This window comes from Bombina bombina, chromosome 8 (assembly GCF_027579735.1).
Source record: "Bombina bombina isolate aBomBom1 chromosome 8, aBomBom1.pri, whole genome shotgun sequence".
NCBI classification, from domain to species: domain Eukaryota; kingdom Metazoa; phylum Chordata; class Amphibia; order Anura; family Bombinatoridae; genus Bombina; species Bombina bombina.
The window spans coordinates 261659717-261677497 of NC_069506.1; the positions used below are offsets into that span (position 1 = coordinate 261659717).

Here is a 17781-nt window from a genome sequence, read left to right on the forward strand (position 1 = left end):
ATTTTACAAATAGTCTCTGTATATATGCTGCTAATTGCCTTAGAAGCTGATCTGAATCAATGGTTAGGTTGGCCTTGTGGTTCCTTGAATGTTTTCTGTAAAGGGACACTAAATCCAGTTTGTTTCTTTAGTGATTCAGATAGAGCATGCAAGTTTAAGCAACTTTCTAATTTATCCCTATTGTCAATTTTTCTTCATTCTCTTTGTATCTTTATTTGAAAAGCAGAAATGTAAACTTTGGAGCCAAAACATTTTTTGTTCAGCACCCGGGCAGTGCTTGCTGATTGGTCAACCCCTTAACTTTAATATTGCAAAAGCTTCCCCCTCTGCTGTCTGCTCTGCACAAGGAGTATTGTCTCTTAAACACTGATAGAGGGGCAAGTACAGGGGCAAGTAAAGAAGAGGATAATCTGTGTGTCTGGTACTACTTTGTTTGTCGCACTGCAGCTATATTTATTAATCTGGAAAAAGGCCAATAGGAATGGCCCCGAGTGTTGCTTAACGTACTTATATTGCAATATTTAAACCTGTTAGAGAGCATACAGTAATGATGCTGGTGAATCATTGTTACACAAACACTCTACAGTTTGTTAAAGTGAAAAACAAATGTTGTAATTACTGATGGTGATGAAACAAATCAGGAACTTGTTTCCTAATGATAAATAGTTCACATAGGGAAATAACCTACTTAATGCAATATATAAACCATCTTTCCTAGAAGGATCACATTAGGCTTTGGTTCTGCACGAAGATATCATCTTACAGGTACTGTATTTACAATTTTTATTCTACATCTTGTGAGATTATTGAATGACATTGTGTTTATTGCAAATTTAACAACCATTATAGATTATCAAGCCCATATGGCATGATGGGGCGATCAGGGGCACTGCCCTAAGCTTGGCTTAGTAAAGCCCCAAGTGTATGTTCTGTCAATAGCCTCTAATAGCCACAAGCAGCAGCCATCTGTCGGAAGCCTTGTTATTTATAATATACATTTATACTTTAATATTAACAGCAAATCATAGTGTAGTATGTTAAATATTTCTATCTTAACAATATTTATCTCCATAATTAACAATATATTATTAAAATAGATAACTGTAATACAAATGCCAGACTTCTAACTATAACATGTAGAGAAAACTGCACACTCTTCCTTTTGTTTTTTAGTTGTTTTGCTGAGCTGTTTCATCATGTTATTTGTTACCAGAGAAGATAGAACCTTTTTTTTTAATAAATACATTTGTTTACAACTTGTGACAATACACTTCAAGTCATCTTTGTATTTTTCATGCATATTCAGTAGGAAATGCGAAAGAATTTGAGTGAACTAATTCAAACAAATGGGTGCATATTGCTTGGGGAAGAGTGGCATGTGACAACATATGCCTGCAATTTGTTTTGTAGCACATAATAGCGTAATACCCCTTTAAGAATGTATCACTTTACATTGCTACGGCTCATAATGACATTATTCATTCTGTTTGTAACTATCTTTCAGTCTAGTGAGTTACATAAATTCTGCCAGAATTTTATTGCTCAGGGTCAAACAATGTTTTATAATGTATCTTGTGTTTATTTTTAGTGTTTGCACTTCCCTGTATTTATGGTCTTTTTTTCTATTTATTTAATTTAAATATTATTATATTTACTTATAGAAATAAGAGAGATAATGGAGGTCTTTAGCACTCGTTCATTTCTGCAGCTGATATTCCTGGGTAAGTATTTCAAAACTAATAGATACAAATATCAGATGTTAATTATTAGCACATAATAAAAAGGCTGAATTTTCTAATAAAATATTTTCTTATTATATTTGCAAATATTACCTTTTTTTAACTAAATCATATAGACAACCTGTATTATAATACATTTCTGCATAACATAAGGTAATATTGGATTTATCAAAATACATTCAGGTAGATTACGAGTTATGCGTGAAATAGGGAAATTTAAGACAAAAGTTGGGTTATTTAACCCCCTATAGCTCAGCCATTACAAGTTTTTCAAAACCTGGCCTGTGCTTACGATATGGTGCTTTTCGCAGAATGAAAAGCTCTGTAACGCAGCCCCATTGATGTGTATGGGGAAAAAAAACTAACGTTTAAACCTAACACCCAGACATAAACCCTAAGTCTAAACACCCCTAATATGCCACCCACTGACATCGCCGCCACCTACATAATGTTATTAACCCCTAATCTGCTGCTCCCAATATCGCCGCTACCTAAATAAAGCTATTAACCCCTAATCTGCCGCTCCCCGATGTCGCCCGCCACTATACTAAAGTTATTAACCCCTATTCCCCTACACCCCAACATCGCCCCACACTATAATAAATCTATTAACCCCGTATTCCGCCGCTCCCCAACATCGCTGCAACTAAATAAAGCTGTTAACCCCTAGACCTCTGGCCTCACACATCACTACCACTAAATAAATCTATTAACCCCTAAACTGCCAGCCCCCCACATCGCAAAAATCTAAATTCAACTATTAACCCCTACCCCTAAACCTAACCCTAAACCTAACTCTAACACCCCCTAACTTTAACATAATTACAATAGAGCTAAATTAAAGTTACAATTATTAACTAAATAATACCTATTTAAGACTAAATACTTACCTGTGAAATAAAACCTAAGCTAGCTACAATATAACTAATAGTTATATTGTAGCTAGCTTGGGTTTTATTTTTATTTCACAGGTAAGTTTGTATTTATTTTAACTAGGTAGTTAGTAAATAGTTAATAACTATTTACTAACTAGTCTACCTAGTTAAAATAAATACAAACTTACCTGTGAAATAAATCCTAAGCTACCTTACACTAAAACCTAAAATTACAAAAAAGAAAAAAAAAACTACCATTACGAAAAAAAAACGAAATTATCCAAAAAAATGAAAATTATCCCTTTTCTAATACCCTTTAAAAAAAAAAGAAATCCCAAAATAAAAAAGCCTAATATAGAATAAACTACTTAAAAGGGCCTTTTGGGGGGCCTTAAAAGGGCCTTTTGTAGGGCATTGCCCTAAAGTTAACAGCTATTTTGCTACAAAACAAAACAAACACCCCATAACAGTATACAAACCCCCACCCCCTAAACTACCAAGGGCCCTTAAAGGGCCTTTTGTAGGGCATTGCTCTAAAGTTAACAGCTCTTTTGCTACAAATCCCCCCCCCCCCCCCCCCGCCAAAGCCACAAAATAAAAAGAAAGTCGAACCTAATTTACCCATTGCCCTGAAAAGGGCATTTTATATGGCATTGCCCTTAAAAAGGGCATTTAGTTTTTTTGCTGCCCAAGCCTAATCTAAAAATAAAATCCAACCCAAAAGGAAAAAAAATAATTACACAAAATAACAAACAAATTATCAAAAATAATAAAAATTATTCCTATTCTAATACCCATTTAAAAATAAAACACCCAAAAATAAAAAACCTAATCTAGAATAAACTATCAATGGCCCATTAAAGGGCCTTTTGTAGGGCATTTCCTTAAGTTAAACAGCTCTTTTTCAGAATTTTTTTTTACAAAAACCCACTAACATTACAAACCCCGACCCCCCCCCCCCCCAACCCACAAAAAAAAAAAAACTATCTAAAAAACCTAAGCTACCCATTGCCCTGAAAAGGGTATTTGGATAGGCATTGCCCTTAAAAGGGCATTTAGCTCTTTTACAAGCCCAAACCCTACTCTAAAATAAAAACCCACCCCAAAAAAATCTTTAAAAAAGCTAACACTAACCCCGACGATCCACTTACAGTTTTTGAAGTCCCACTTGAACGATCTTCATCCAGGTGGCGAGAAGTCTTCATCCAGGCGGCCTCTTCAATATTCATCCCGGCCGTGAAGTCCTCATCCGAGTGGTGAGAAGTCTTCATCCAGGTGGCTTCTTCAAACTTCATCCAAGTGGCATCTTCTATCTTGATCCCGGGGGGCATGGAGCGGGGTCCATCCTGAAGACATACGGCGTGGAGCATCCTCTTCATACGGTACGCGATTCAAGATGGCATCTCTTGCATTCCTACTGGCTGAAAATTTTGAATCAGCCAATATGAATTAGAGCTGCTGAAATCCTATTGGCTGTTCAAATCAGCCAATAGGATTTAAGCAGCTCTCATTCTATTGGATGATAAGGTTTTTTATTATGGGGGGGTTGGTTGGGTGGTGGGTTTTACTGTTGGGGGTCTTTGTATTTTTTTTACAGGGAAAAGAGCTGTTTAACTTAGGGCAATGCCCCTACAAAAGAGGCCCTTTTAAGGGCTATTGATAGTTTATTGTAGGCTAGGGTTTTTTTATTTTGGGTGGGGCTTTTTTATTTTGGATAATTTTGTTTGTTATTTTTTTGTAATTTAGTGTTTGTTATTTTTGTAATTTAGTCCTTTTTTATTTTTTGTATTTAGATACTTTGTAATTTTTAGAGTAGTGTTAGGATTTTTTTTAATATTAGTTTAGTTTTATTTCATTGGTAGTTAGTTTAATTTTATTTTAATATTTATATTAGTTTAATTGTTAGTTTAAACTTAGTTTTTTTTAATTTGGCAGGTAAGTTTTAATTTAATTTAAGATAGGGAAATTGTAATTTTAATCTAAAGTTAGGGGGGCGTTAGGTTTAGGGGTTACTAATTTAATTTAGTTTATTGCAATGTGGGTGGCATTAGGTTTAGGGGTTAATAGTTTACTTTAGTATATTTCGTTGTGGGGGCTTGCGGTTTAGGGGTTAATAGGTTTATTATAGTGGTGGCGGTGTAGGGCTTAATAACAAGTATAGTGGGGGCAGATGGCAGATTAGGGGTTAGTAATATTTAAATAGTGCTTGCGATGCTGGAGGCAGCGGTTTAGGGGTTAATAACTTTATGACAGTGGTGACAATGTCGGGGAGCAGTGGAATAGGGGTTAATAATTATTTTTAGTGGCGGTGATGTCAGGAGCGGCAGATAAGGGGTTAATAAGTTTAATATAGTGTTTGCGATGCGGGAGGGTCTCAGTTTAGGGGTTAATAGGTAGTTTATGGGTGTTTAGTGCACTTTGTAGCAGTTTAGTTATGAGTTTCAAGTAACAGATGTTGCAGCGTAAAACTCATAACTACTGCTTTTAGATGGCGTTACGGATCTTGTCGTTTTAGGGTGTAACGCAGATTTTTTAGCCTTACCGCAAAACTCGTAATGACAGCGCTATGGGAATCCCATGAAAAGTAATTTTTGGAGTGCGAGACTGACGTTGCGTTACAGGATAAAAGGCTTGCGGTACAGCTATACCGAATTGTAATGGCTGCAGTGCTGTTTTAGCGCTAAAATTACCATGTTTTCAGTGTTAAAAGACGAACGCACAGACTTGTAATCTAGCTGATTGTTAGATAATTATCAGAAAGTTAATGGTGGCTGATCAGCCATTTTTTATGTCAATGCAATCAAAATTATTTATTTTCAATGTTTTTTGGCAGCACTTTTTTTTCATTTTGCCCCTATAATGCCCCTATACTTAATACGTACTAGTTTTCTGATCACAATTCAAATTCTTATTATGTAATCAGACATTTATGGGGCCAATTTTTCAATTATCAAATTTAACAGTTAAAAGAATAGTCTAATTAAAATTTCATGATTCAGATAGAGCAGGGCAATTTTAAGGAACTTTCTAATTTACTCCATTTTTTCTTCATTCTCTTGGTATCTTTATTTGAAAAACACAAGATTGTAAGCTTAGGAGCTGGCCCAATTTCGGTTCCACACCTGGGTAGCACTTTCTAATTGGTGTCTAAATGTAGCCATCCAATCAGCAAGTGCTACCCAGGTTCTGAACCAAAAATGGGCCGGCTGCTAAGCTTACATTCAATTAAACAAATGAACAAAGAAAAAAATGATAATAGGAGTAAATTAGAAAGTTGCTTAAAATTGCATGCTCTATCTGAATCATGAAAGTTTAATTTTAAATAGGACTATTCCTTTAAAAGGACTTAATAAGCCTCAGACAACACTTTAACTAGAACCACAAAAAAAGTTTCAAATGTAATATTAGTTTTATGCATGGACAAAACACACTGAAATTATCCCCGGAAGGTGTGAGGCATGTGCTTATTTTATTCATGACATAGGATGTGCATGCAGTCCAGTCAAAAAGAGGAGTCAATTTCCAAAGTATTTTTTATTTATTTCATAAGGAGGCAAAAGCACCATAACAGACAAATATCTGAGACTACAATTCCAACAATTTTGCACTGTTTGCTACTACTGAAAAAATTTCATAATATATGTAAAAATATGGCAGCTATAAACTCAGCAACCACTGTTCATTTTTTCTTTTACCAATAAAAAAATGCTTATTTATGACAGAAAATGTATGTGCCAGTTTCATAAAGATATGTGCATACTTTTTGCTGTAGGTTAAACAATTCATTCCCCTATCTTTTTTACCCTGAAAAGTACATTTTTTTCAACATTTATTAATTCGCAAATGAAGCAAACCAATTTCAGCATTTCCTGTCATTGAGGTTGCCCACATCACTGGCAAATTCAAATTTATTAGCACAATGTTGTTTAAAACTGAATGGTCCAGTGACCTTTGCAGCTAGAATTTGTATGCACAGTTATATTGCTAACCTATTTATAAGCGTGTTTAAGATTATATACTGTATGTATTTGCAGCCAGATGCTTCACATCATTTTATAAAATCATCATACTGTGCACAGAGCATTTCACACTTGCCCATTACATCTTTAGATTGTTTATACTTTTGATACTGGTGTGTCTCTGATAGAAAAATTCCTGTGGCTGCTCACATTTGTTTTAAAGGGACAGTTAACACTAAGGGGCATATTTATGATTGTGCGAGCGACATGATCCGATATGTGCTTTAAATAAAACCATTAGTGCCTTCATTTGCTTTGTATTCCTTATTGTGCCTCATGTCCTATTCAATATATGTAGCCCGTTTCCAATACAGGGTTATTGCTCAACTGGTTATTAAGTTGGTGAAAAGCCCCGGTCACTTAAATATTTTCACAAACAGTCATGTTATCGTTTAAACACTTTACTCCTATTTACACATTTGTTAACCCATCAGTCCCATTACCCAATTAGTAACCACGAAAAGCCACAGCTTCATATGTATATTGACACGTAAATGCAATTACAAACACTTAGAAAAAAATATAATTTGCATAATTGAATTTAATAGAACGTTAAAAAAATGGTTCCTGCTTGTATTCGAACTCACAAACCCTTTATGCCTGAAGTCGGACCACCTAACCATTAGGCTATATTGACTGTTTACCTAAAAGGACTTTGACATTAGTATTTGACTTTTAATTATACAAATAAGTGATCTCATAATTTGTAATTTAAACATATTCCTTTTCGTCTAATAAGTCTGAATTGAAGAAATCTCAGTTGATATCAACTGGTTGAAAATAATTGTGTGGAAAAAAGTTTGGAAAAAAGTGTTCCTCTTAGCTTGGGATTCAAACTCAGGACCCTTACGGTCTACACCATTGGGCTAAGTAGATGTACACATCTGGTGGATTCTACTCTTAACTTCTACCCTTAATTTAGACTTGCTTAAATACACAAGACTATCTCTAAAATAAATTAATACTAATTTCTTAATGGCTGGGTGGAATCGATCCCCAGACCTCTCGTTTATGATGCCTCAACCTTAGCCATTCAGCTATTGGCTATTAGTTCAGTTCTCAGGCTATCTAGATCTTTAGAAGGTTAGATCCGTAGTTAATTGTCATTTTCATTGGGCATATATTACTATGTAAATAACAATTTGAACATTAGTAAATAATAGGATTGAGCTATGACCACCAAAGCCAAAGCTATTTAATAACCGTTATTTAAAAAAAGCTAAGTTAATAGATCCCCATGGAAAGGGAATAAGGTATTTATCTCATCTATTAGGCAAGTAGATAATTTCTCAATTTACAATTTATTAGGCTTTAATGACAAAGCCAAAAGGTGTTTATATTTAATGTAAATATCAATATCTAACACTACTGGGCAAGGGGACTATCTACCAGACATTTCACCCCAGTTGGTCAAAGGGACTTAATAAAGACAAAGTGGACTTTGCCAATTCTAAAATGGAAAGAAAACTCCTTTACATAGGACATGAGGCACAATAAGGAATACAAAGCAAATGAAGGCACTAATGGTTTTATTTAAAGCACATATAGTGGTTAATGGAGGAATCCTTTAAAAAAGGGATCACAGCTGGAGGAAGGTATCTTGACAAAGGCTCCCTGGTGAGCTGAAACGCGTAGATCATACCGGCATCCGGCTTACTTTGGAAAGGACACAGACCCGACAAGCTCCCAGGACCGCAGAGCCAGAACCCAGTTAACTAACTCAGGGTACTGAGCGAAAGCGGTAGGGGAGCATTTTCCTCAAGGAAGTGTGCACACTTTGAAGCAATACTTGGTTTCTAAATTCAAGTGAAGGCGTTATCGAGTTGGGAAAGGAACATTACAGGGTGAGCGGAGTAAAGAGGTCCGCCCCTAAAACCGGAGCTCCGGGTGAGTGCCTATAACTGACTGTGTTACTTGAAAGACCCTCACGAGTGGGGGGTGAAGACTCTCAGTTTTTAGCTTGAACTGTATCATAAGGACTATATTGTTGAGCTCAAGTTTCCCTTAATCAAAAGACTATTCATCGATACTAGCACACAGTGCCTACCTGAATCTAACAACTAGCAATTATAATCATCCATACAGGTTTATGTAACCCGGGTTCTCAACAGCTTATTGTGTAATTAATTAACGTTAGCTTTTTAAACAATTTTAGCATTTAGAGGTCACTAAATTGTTATTTAAATTGTCATTTTAATGATTAGTGCTTCTCAATTTTTAGATATTAGTATCAGATGGTTTCATGAACATATTGAAATGTATTAAATACTATTCTAACAGAAATGTATTAGCAGTTTTACTATTTATTGCATTAATAAATTGAATTTGTTATATCAATCAGTGGATTGCCTTCTTACCACACAAAAGTGTTTATTACACTTTGAGTCACATTTTTATATATATATTGGTCGTAGACATTTTTATTTCTCCTTATCCTTTTTCTGAAGTACATTTTTGTTATTTCTTAAATTCAATTACTTTCCACCAGATAGCCTTTCGGCGCCATCTCCAACCCTTGTTTGTTTTGCTATATTTTATTGCTGATTTTCAGGACCATCTTTAACACAGGGCAAAAGGGGCAGCTGCCCAGGGGCCCAGTTTCTGTTGAGGGGCCCAAGAGTCCTAAAAAAAAAAAAAAAAAAATTTTTATGGTTCATACCAGACTGCTGATTTGACTGGGGAACACACACATTCAGTTCCTAATATATTTTGTAAAACTGTGTAAAAAAAAAAAGCTAACATGTAAAGCTCACATGATGTGTCATGCACACTAACTCCAAGCAAATGATACAGCTGTAAAAAAGTGGACAATGTTACTGATCTTGGAGTGTGCACAGCTTCTGTTACTGGCTGTGAGAATACCTGAGCTCCAAGATGGCGGCTCCCAGTACAAAGAGGCGGAGCTGTCAGTATTTGGCCCACCTTACAGCTATTATACAGGATAAAATGCAATAATATAGTGAATAGTTGCTATTCTTTTGTATTTGTGCACAACAGTTTAATTGGGCCTTTAAGTAGCCCAATACCTGATATCTAAAACAGCAAACGAGAACTACTACAAACATAAAAAAGATATCCTTAAAACTGCACACTTAGAAAACACATTTGTAAAATGGATTCTGTAAATTGGCATCATTTTTAATATTTGCTTATCTGTTTTGTTATGTTAAAATTATGGTAAACTTTAAAAAAATGTATTTTCATAATGTGAAATAAAATTATTTGTCTAGGCACATTAGAAAGAAACAAACTTTTTAAAGTAGTCTCCCTTTGTAGAATGGGTGTGTTAATCTCACAAGGGACAACAAAGGGGTTGACTGTGGGTTGTAACAAAGAATTTAGGGTATTCTCAAGGTGGTAGTCAGGATTTTAACCTAAATTGCAACTCAACATGAGAGATTCAAAAACACATTATTTCCCATGTGAAGTATATTGTCTTGCAGTCAAATCTCACTATTACGAGCTGGCAAGGCTGAAACATATTTTCTTTTATTCTTAATGTTGTTCAACTTTTTAACCTGCACAGTAAAACTTGTTCTATGCAGTGAGATTTTAATGGCTGCAAGATATATCATAGTGAAGAAGCATCCATAGCACTAGTATAAAACATCATACTTTATTGAAACAGCATAAACATAGCATGTTTTGGGCATTACCGCCCTTAATCATGCACAAGGGTTTAATTCATCTGCTTCCTTTTCGAACAGGAAGATAGCTATTCTTAAAAAAAAAAACGTATAGTGCCATCTAGTGGTCCCTTTAAATATTGAATCAATATAAGCGGCTCAACTGATTTCAGTGGAGGATGAGGCCTGCCACTGGTTGTTCCGACAAGGGGCGGGAACTATTTTATTTTAATCTTGACATTTTCGAGTAGAGATGATTTTGAGAGTTTTTTGTTTTTTTTTTTAAATACGTTTAACAAACAGGTTATTATTATGAAATTGTATGTAAGTCTGAGATGTATCTTTGCAGTAATATGCAGTATGTATCTTTTTCTAGGTTTGTGCCTATGTGTAACAAATCAAAATCAAGCAGAAGCCGAAAGTAAGTATAAAAAATGACCATTTAAAACAGGTCAAATAAGGGAGAATGAGTACAATTATACCTGTAATCTCAACATGCAGTTACTTTAGTAAACCCCCTTGCACTCCTTTTTCTAAAACAAACAGATAATCTAGAGGGTACAAAAGTAATTTTTATGTGGAATATTCCTGTTATATATATATATATATATATATATATATATATATATATATATATATATATATATATATATATATATATATTATGTATATATTAAACTACAACTTTTTTTTTTTTGCTTTAAAGGGACAGTCTTACAATAGAATTGTTATTGTTTTAAAAGATAGATAATCCCTTCATTACCCATTCCCCAGTTTTGCATAGCCAACAGTTATATTAATATACTTGTTACCTCTGTGATTACCTTGTATCTAAGCATCTTCTGCCCTCTGATGATCACATGACTTTGTATTAATTATCTAATGACTTGCATTTGATACTGTGTTGTGCTGACCCTTACATAACTCCTCTGGAGTGAACACAATGTTATCTATATGGCCCACATGAACAAGCAATTTCCTGTTGTGAAAAGCAAATATAAAAGCATGCGATAAAAGGCTGTCTATAGTGGCTTAGAAGCAGGCAGAAATTTAGAGGTTTAAATGTTATAACGTATATTAATATAACAATGTTGGTTGTGCAAAGTTGGGGAATAGGTAGTAAAGGCATTATCTATCTTTTTAAACAATAACAATTTTAATTAGACTGTCCCTTTAAATAAGTTTACATAGTTTCACCATAAAGGGACACTGAACCCAAATTTTTTTCTTTCGTGATTCAGAAAGAGCATGCAATTTTAAGCAACTTTCTAATTTACTCCTATTATCAATTTTTCTTTGTTCTCTTGCTATCTTTTTTGAAAAAGAAAGCATCTAAGGTTTTTTTTTGGTTAAGAACTCTGGACAGCACTTTTTTATTGGTGGATTAATTTATCCACCAATCAGCAAGGACAACTCAGGTTGTTCACCAAAAATGGGCCGGCATCTAGACTTACATTCTTGCATTTCAAATAAAGATACCAAGAGAATGAAGAAAATTTGATAATAGGAGTAAATTAGAAAGTTGCTTAAAATGTCATGCTCTATCTGAATCACAAAAGAAAAAAATGTGTTTCAGTGTCCCTTTAAGTGAATCAGGTGAGCAATACATGTTAAGCTTCAGGGCTTAATTTATGAAGCTGTAGATGCAGATTCAGATATATATAAATTGATCAATAGAACTTGAGCTGTGAATCTTGACAACACAGTACAGATGCATGATTAAATTAGTCATAAAGTTCATTTGTGTTAATTTGAGTCATTTTAAAAAACATCCTTTATTAGTAAAAGTTCTCAAATGAGCATAAAAGTGCAAAGTGGTTACAACATAGTAATAATCAGGTACATAGCAGTAATTTACTACTGGGAATCCATCAGCTGATGCCAAAATGTATATGTGCATAACCATCAATCACAGCTAGCTCGCAGTATTACATTACTTCTCTGCTGCCTACCTAGATATGCTTTTCAAAAAAGGTAACAAAGAGAATAAACTGAATTTAAAAATAGAAGGAAATTAAAAAGACTTCTAAAATGGAATGCTGTAGCTGAGCCTAAAAGTTATAATTTTGACTTTTATGTACCTTTAACAGAGTTAGACTCAATGTGATCCATAATCACAAGTGCTTGAGTAATAAGGATTAAAACAGTAACTAATTATATTTAAATTATGGTTCTGCATTTTTTTAAAGAAACATAAAAATAAATTACTTATGAAATCACTGATGTATCCATAATAATCATCAACTGATAAATGAATGAGAATGTAAATCAATCTCTTGTACATCATCTACAGGTGTGAGGCTATGTCCGGTGAACAGTGAATACCAGGACTGTAGAAAAATCTGCTTTAATAACTGTGACAATCTGAACAGCACAAGTGAAGGATGCATTGAGCCCTGTATTAATGGATGTGATTGTAACGAAGGTTTTGTATTCGAGTCAAATAGTTTAACCTCCTGTGTGCCCATTAATCAATGCAAAGTTACTTGCCCTGGAAATATGATCTTCAAGCCCTGTCTCAGAACTCCGCGGAAGACATGCGAAACATTAGGAATCCCCTATACACCCTACGAAGAGTGCAAGCCACGCTGTGATTGTGCTAAAGGATACGTGCTTTCAAGCAACTTTGCCAATGAGCCACTCTGTATAAAACCTAGCGAGTGCAAGAGAAAAAGCCAATAAGTTATATATTAATTGTATCTCTATAAGGCACTCATGTTAAAATTCATGTACCGTGTTTTTCTTAAACACAAAAAATACAAATGTGTATATAGAGAAAGATAATATAAATAATCTCATAAGGCTCACAAAACAATTAGAACCATGCACAATAATAATCCATCGCTGAAACATCTGTTCCAATAAGGCTTTCATGTAGGATTAATAATATAAATATTTGTGTTTCCTGAATGTTAACATCGTTGTGACACATGACTTGTTTATATATATATATATATATATATATATATATTTATATATACAGTACATACTGTATCAAAACTGGAATTTCCCCGAGATGTTTAATTAAGAAAATAAAATAACATTGCAAAATACATTTGTTGCATGATTTTTCTGTGAAATAACTCTGATTATTTCAGTTCTCTCTCCAGAAAAGGTAGGAGAGACTCTATCATACTACAGAATGCTAAAATTAATCTGAGCCTGCCTATACAGTGATTAGTTAGATCACAAGCTCATTTACACATGTCCTATATTGCTATACAGCAAATGATTGGGGGAATGGGACAAGAAGGGGTTAATTAGCACTCATTCCTAGTGGTATTTTTTTTTTTTTTCTAATTAGCACTCATTCCATTGTATTTTGTGAGGATTGTTGAAACAAAATTCAACTATTATTGGTAAAGATAGATTAATTAAAATTAATATTTTATTTATTAAACCACTATTAAAATGTGACTATTAGTACCGCTGGAAAATCCCATAGACCTGTTGATAATCACACACACAGAGATATATTACCATCTGCAATATACCGAGACAGGGAACATAGTTCCAGCCACCCCCCTGTATTCCTGGCCAGTAACAGGATACCCTGGCTTCAGGTGACAGAGATGGCTAGTTTGCTACGTTATAATCTCTTGCAGAAAATTACCTCCTAAGGTGGATAAATCAATATGAAAAGTTTAAAAACAAGTACACATTCATACTAGCATACACACACACAAACGCGTTTCGGCCGAGTAGCGGCCTTTCTCAATGTGTATCACCAATTGACAAGACGAGTGTTTACACTGACGATTCCTTAAATACCCTATGTGTTACTGTCACAGCCAATCCTGTTACTCATTGCGTGCACGCCCATCAATTGGCGAATCAAAATCAACCCCGTGTAGCCGGAGTCAGCACTGACACCTAGTCACATGATTGGTCCCGATTTGGCCAATGGGATTACCCCACAAGCGTGAATTGCAATGTTATTATGTATACACGATCGTTGTTTAAACATAGGTACTTTTATCTGTCAGTGACCGTGTCGCTCAGACACCTAATGCCTCATTCTACGTGCACCCAGATATAACCGCATTTATTATTCGGCTGATTGTTTAACAGGGAGTATAGTAGACCGCACATTTATTTGCTATAGTGCAGTCCCTTCTAACACTTCGCGCATGCGTCACCGCCGAATTACATTAAACATATTCCATATCTATTGGAGATAAATGCCCATCACAAGCAAATCCCCCATTACCCATAAGTGGTTTATTGATAACAACACATCCAATATTTTGCTACAAAATAAAAGTATTGTAGCATTTGATGTATATTAGACATCAATAGTTAAATGGGTATGTTATGGATAAATTAGATAAATTTCTGGGTGCACGTTTATGAAAGAGGTAAATTTAACCATTATAAGATGTATCCAAGGAATATTAATTGTGAAGTTGAAAAATTGGTAAAAGAATTACAATATAAATTACAGGAATGCCCAAAAATTATTGTTCTCATTCATACCGTATGGCATTACAGTATTTAAATTAAATATCCATTTTGCTTCTTTCTTTAATAAGATTTTTTCCATATCACCCCCTCTGATACCTGGACGTATCGCTTCTAGTCCCCAGCATCTAAATGTGCTAGTTTTGCCATTATGATGATTTAAGAAATGCCTAGCAACACTTGTAATTTGTTTGCCTTTTTCAGTATCTTTTGCTGCGTTCCTAATGTTACTGAGATGTTCCGTCATTCTTATGCCCATTTGTCTTGTGGTCATGCCTACGTATAAAAAATTGCAGCTGCATGATAGGCAGTAAATTACATTTGGGGTTTTACATGAAATGTGATTTTGGATGGTCCATTTTTTATTAAACCTATCCACTACTGTTTTCTTTTTTACCATGTGTGTACAGATCTTGCAATTCCCACATGCTAATGATCCCTTATATAGAGGGGCTCTTTTGGCATTTCTATCAAAATGGCTAACTGTTAATTTATCATTTAGATTGCTAGCTCTTCTGTAGGTGAGCAGAGGTGTTTTAGGAATAATGGAATTTAATTGTTCGTCTGATTGCAGAATATGCCAATGTTTTGACAGTATGTTGGACACTTGTTGGCTTTGACTACAATATGTAGAGATAAATCTCAGAGGATTAAGATTTTCCTCTATTTTTTTGGGACTTAGAAGTTCCTGTCTGTCTCTATATAGGGCTCTATGGTAAGCTCTTTTTAGAGATTTCCTAGAATATCCTCTTAATAGTAACATTTCTCTTAGTTCATTTGCTGCTTTTTGGAACGATTCTGTTGATGAACTATTTCTGCGAATTCGTAAATATTCCCCAATAGGTAAACTCCTTATTGTGTTGGGGTGGTGGAAACTATTTGCATTTAAAATATTGTTTGTCGCTGTTGGCTTTCTGAAAGTTTCAGTCTCTAAACCATTATTTACTTTTTTAATAGTTAGATCAAGGAATTCTACCTTATAGTCATCATGTGTCATAGTCAAGAAAAGTCCAAAAGGGTTATTGTTAAGGGTTGTAATGAATTCATCCAGCAATTCTATAGACCCTTCCCATACAAAGAAGATATCATCTATATACCTGGACCAGTGGGTGATATGTTTGGTAAACTGTGAAAGGTTGTTATGGAATTCCACAGTTTCCTCCCACCAGCCCAGGTATATATTAGCATATGTGGGGGCACACGACGTCCCCATCGCTGTTCCACATACTTGCAAATAGAACTTCCCATCGAAAACAAAATAATTATGTTCTAAAACGAATTCCAACAAATCTACAATAAATTGTTTGGTCTCGTTAGTAAGATTTTTGTTTTTTGTCAAAAGTGGGAAACTGCTGCACACCCCCAATTCTTTCTTATACTAGTATACAGTGACTCCACGTCACAAGTCACTAGGATGGATTCTGGTGTTACAGCTAATGTACTGATTTTATTTAGTATGTGCATTGTGTCTTTTGTATGGGAGGGCAATGAATCCACTATATATCTTAATCTTGCGTCCACATATCTGCTGGCCTTTTCAGTCAGAGAACCAATGCCAGAGACAATTGGTCTCCCTGGTGGACATTGTTGGTTTTTGTGGATTTTAGGTAATAGATATAAAGTGGCTGTTATTGGATGTTTTACTTCTAGGTATTGTAGTTCTTTTTTATCAATGGTGCCCTCAGCTGCTGCTGAGTTGATCAACTTTCTATACTGTTTGAGAAAATCCTCAGTTGGATTCCCAAAGAGATTTTTATAATTCTTTTTGTTACTCAGTTGTTTTTTCACCTCATTCAAATACATTTCAGTGGGCCACACAACAATGTTTCCCCCCTTATCACTCTGTTTAATTTGGACATCCGTCCATTTATTCATTAATCTGAGTGCTAGTTTTTCTTCCTCAGACATATTTTCTAGTCTACCATCAGATTCGGGGGTAATTGCCAGTATGTCTTTACACACCAAGTCTAAAAATGTCAAGGTGTTGTATGAAGTGCTTTGTGGAGGTATAAACTGTGATTTCGTTTTTAATATGCTTCGCCATTTGGTATCATCATATATAATCTCATTTGGGTTATTATCAGATTCTTCCAAAAGGGAAATTAGATCTTTTATTGCCTTAGCATCATTTGTATCTAATTCCTCTATTTCTGTATTTGTGGAAAAATATTTTCTCAGTAGTATTTTACGTGTGAAAAGGTGTACATCTTTAATGGTTTCAAACTTGTCAAGTGTAGCTGTTGGTATAAATGACAGGCCTTTCTTTAAAACTGAAGTCTGTGTATCAGTTAAAATTTTGTCAGATAGATTAATAATGTTTAGTTCTTGTTGGCTTGTTTCTTTTTGGGGAATGATTTCTGACTGAATTTGACTTGCTTTCTTGTTCTGGGTTTGTCTGCCTTTACCCCTTCGGGTTCTACGCCTAAAGGGATATTCCCATTACTGCTGTGTGGGGTAATTCTCCTACGTAGGATCGATTTGGGTCTAAGTTCATCCTCAGAATTATCACCATCTGTTGTTTCACAGTCTTTATCAGAAAAATCTGAATCTATATTAGCTTTATTGGTATTCCATGAATATACAGATTTATTTGCATAGTCAGTTAAATCTCGTTCTATTTTCTTCTCTTTTTTATTTGATATATATTTCGCAAATCTCTCTACTTCTTCCTTAGTTTTTGTATAGGATTTTTGAAAATCCTCCTTTGACTCATATTGTTTTAATTCATTACCAATTTTTGTTATTTCTTCATTTAACTCATTAAGCTTGGTCCATTTCGTGTTCTATTAAATAGCCTATGAGTTTGAGGGAGCATTCAGATAACGCTTCCTCCCATTTAGATTTTAATGTTGGTTTCAGGTCTTGGAAAGAAGGGAACAACTTGAGCCTAAGGCCTCTAGGTATTATCTGATTATCATTATAGAAATTGAACATACCTATGTTCCATTGTCTTTTGATTTGACGTTTTCTAATACGTTTCAATTTTTAAGAGATACCAACCATTCCCCTAATTGTGTATTTTCTAAAGTGTTTTTGCTTTGTAAGTCAACTGTTAGTTTTT

General features: G+C 34.6%; 1 protein-coding gene across 1 annotated transcript; it reads left to right on the forward strand.

The window, feature by feature from the left end:
• Positions 1–665: 665 nt before the first annotated feature.
• Positions 666–13310, forward strand: LOC128638177 (serine protease inhibitor swm-1). The gene is made up of 4 exons (XM_053690042.1): positions 666–765; positions 1662–1721; positions 10636–10680; positions 12553–13310. The coding sequence occupies exons 2-4, from the start codon at positions 1676–1678 to the stop codon at positions 12939–12941; spliced, it is 480 nt and encodes a 159-aa protein (XP_053546017.1). The 5' UTR covers positions 666–765; positions 1662–1675; the 3' UTR covers positions 12942–13310.
• The last annotated feature ends 4471 nt before the right edge of the window (positions 13311–17781 follow it).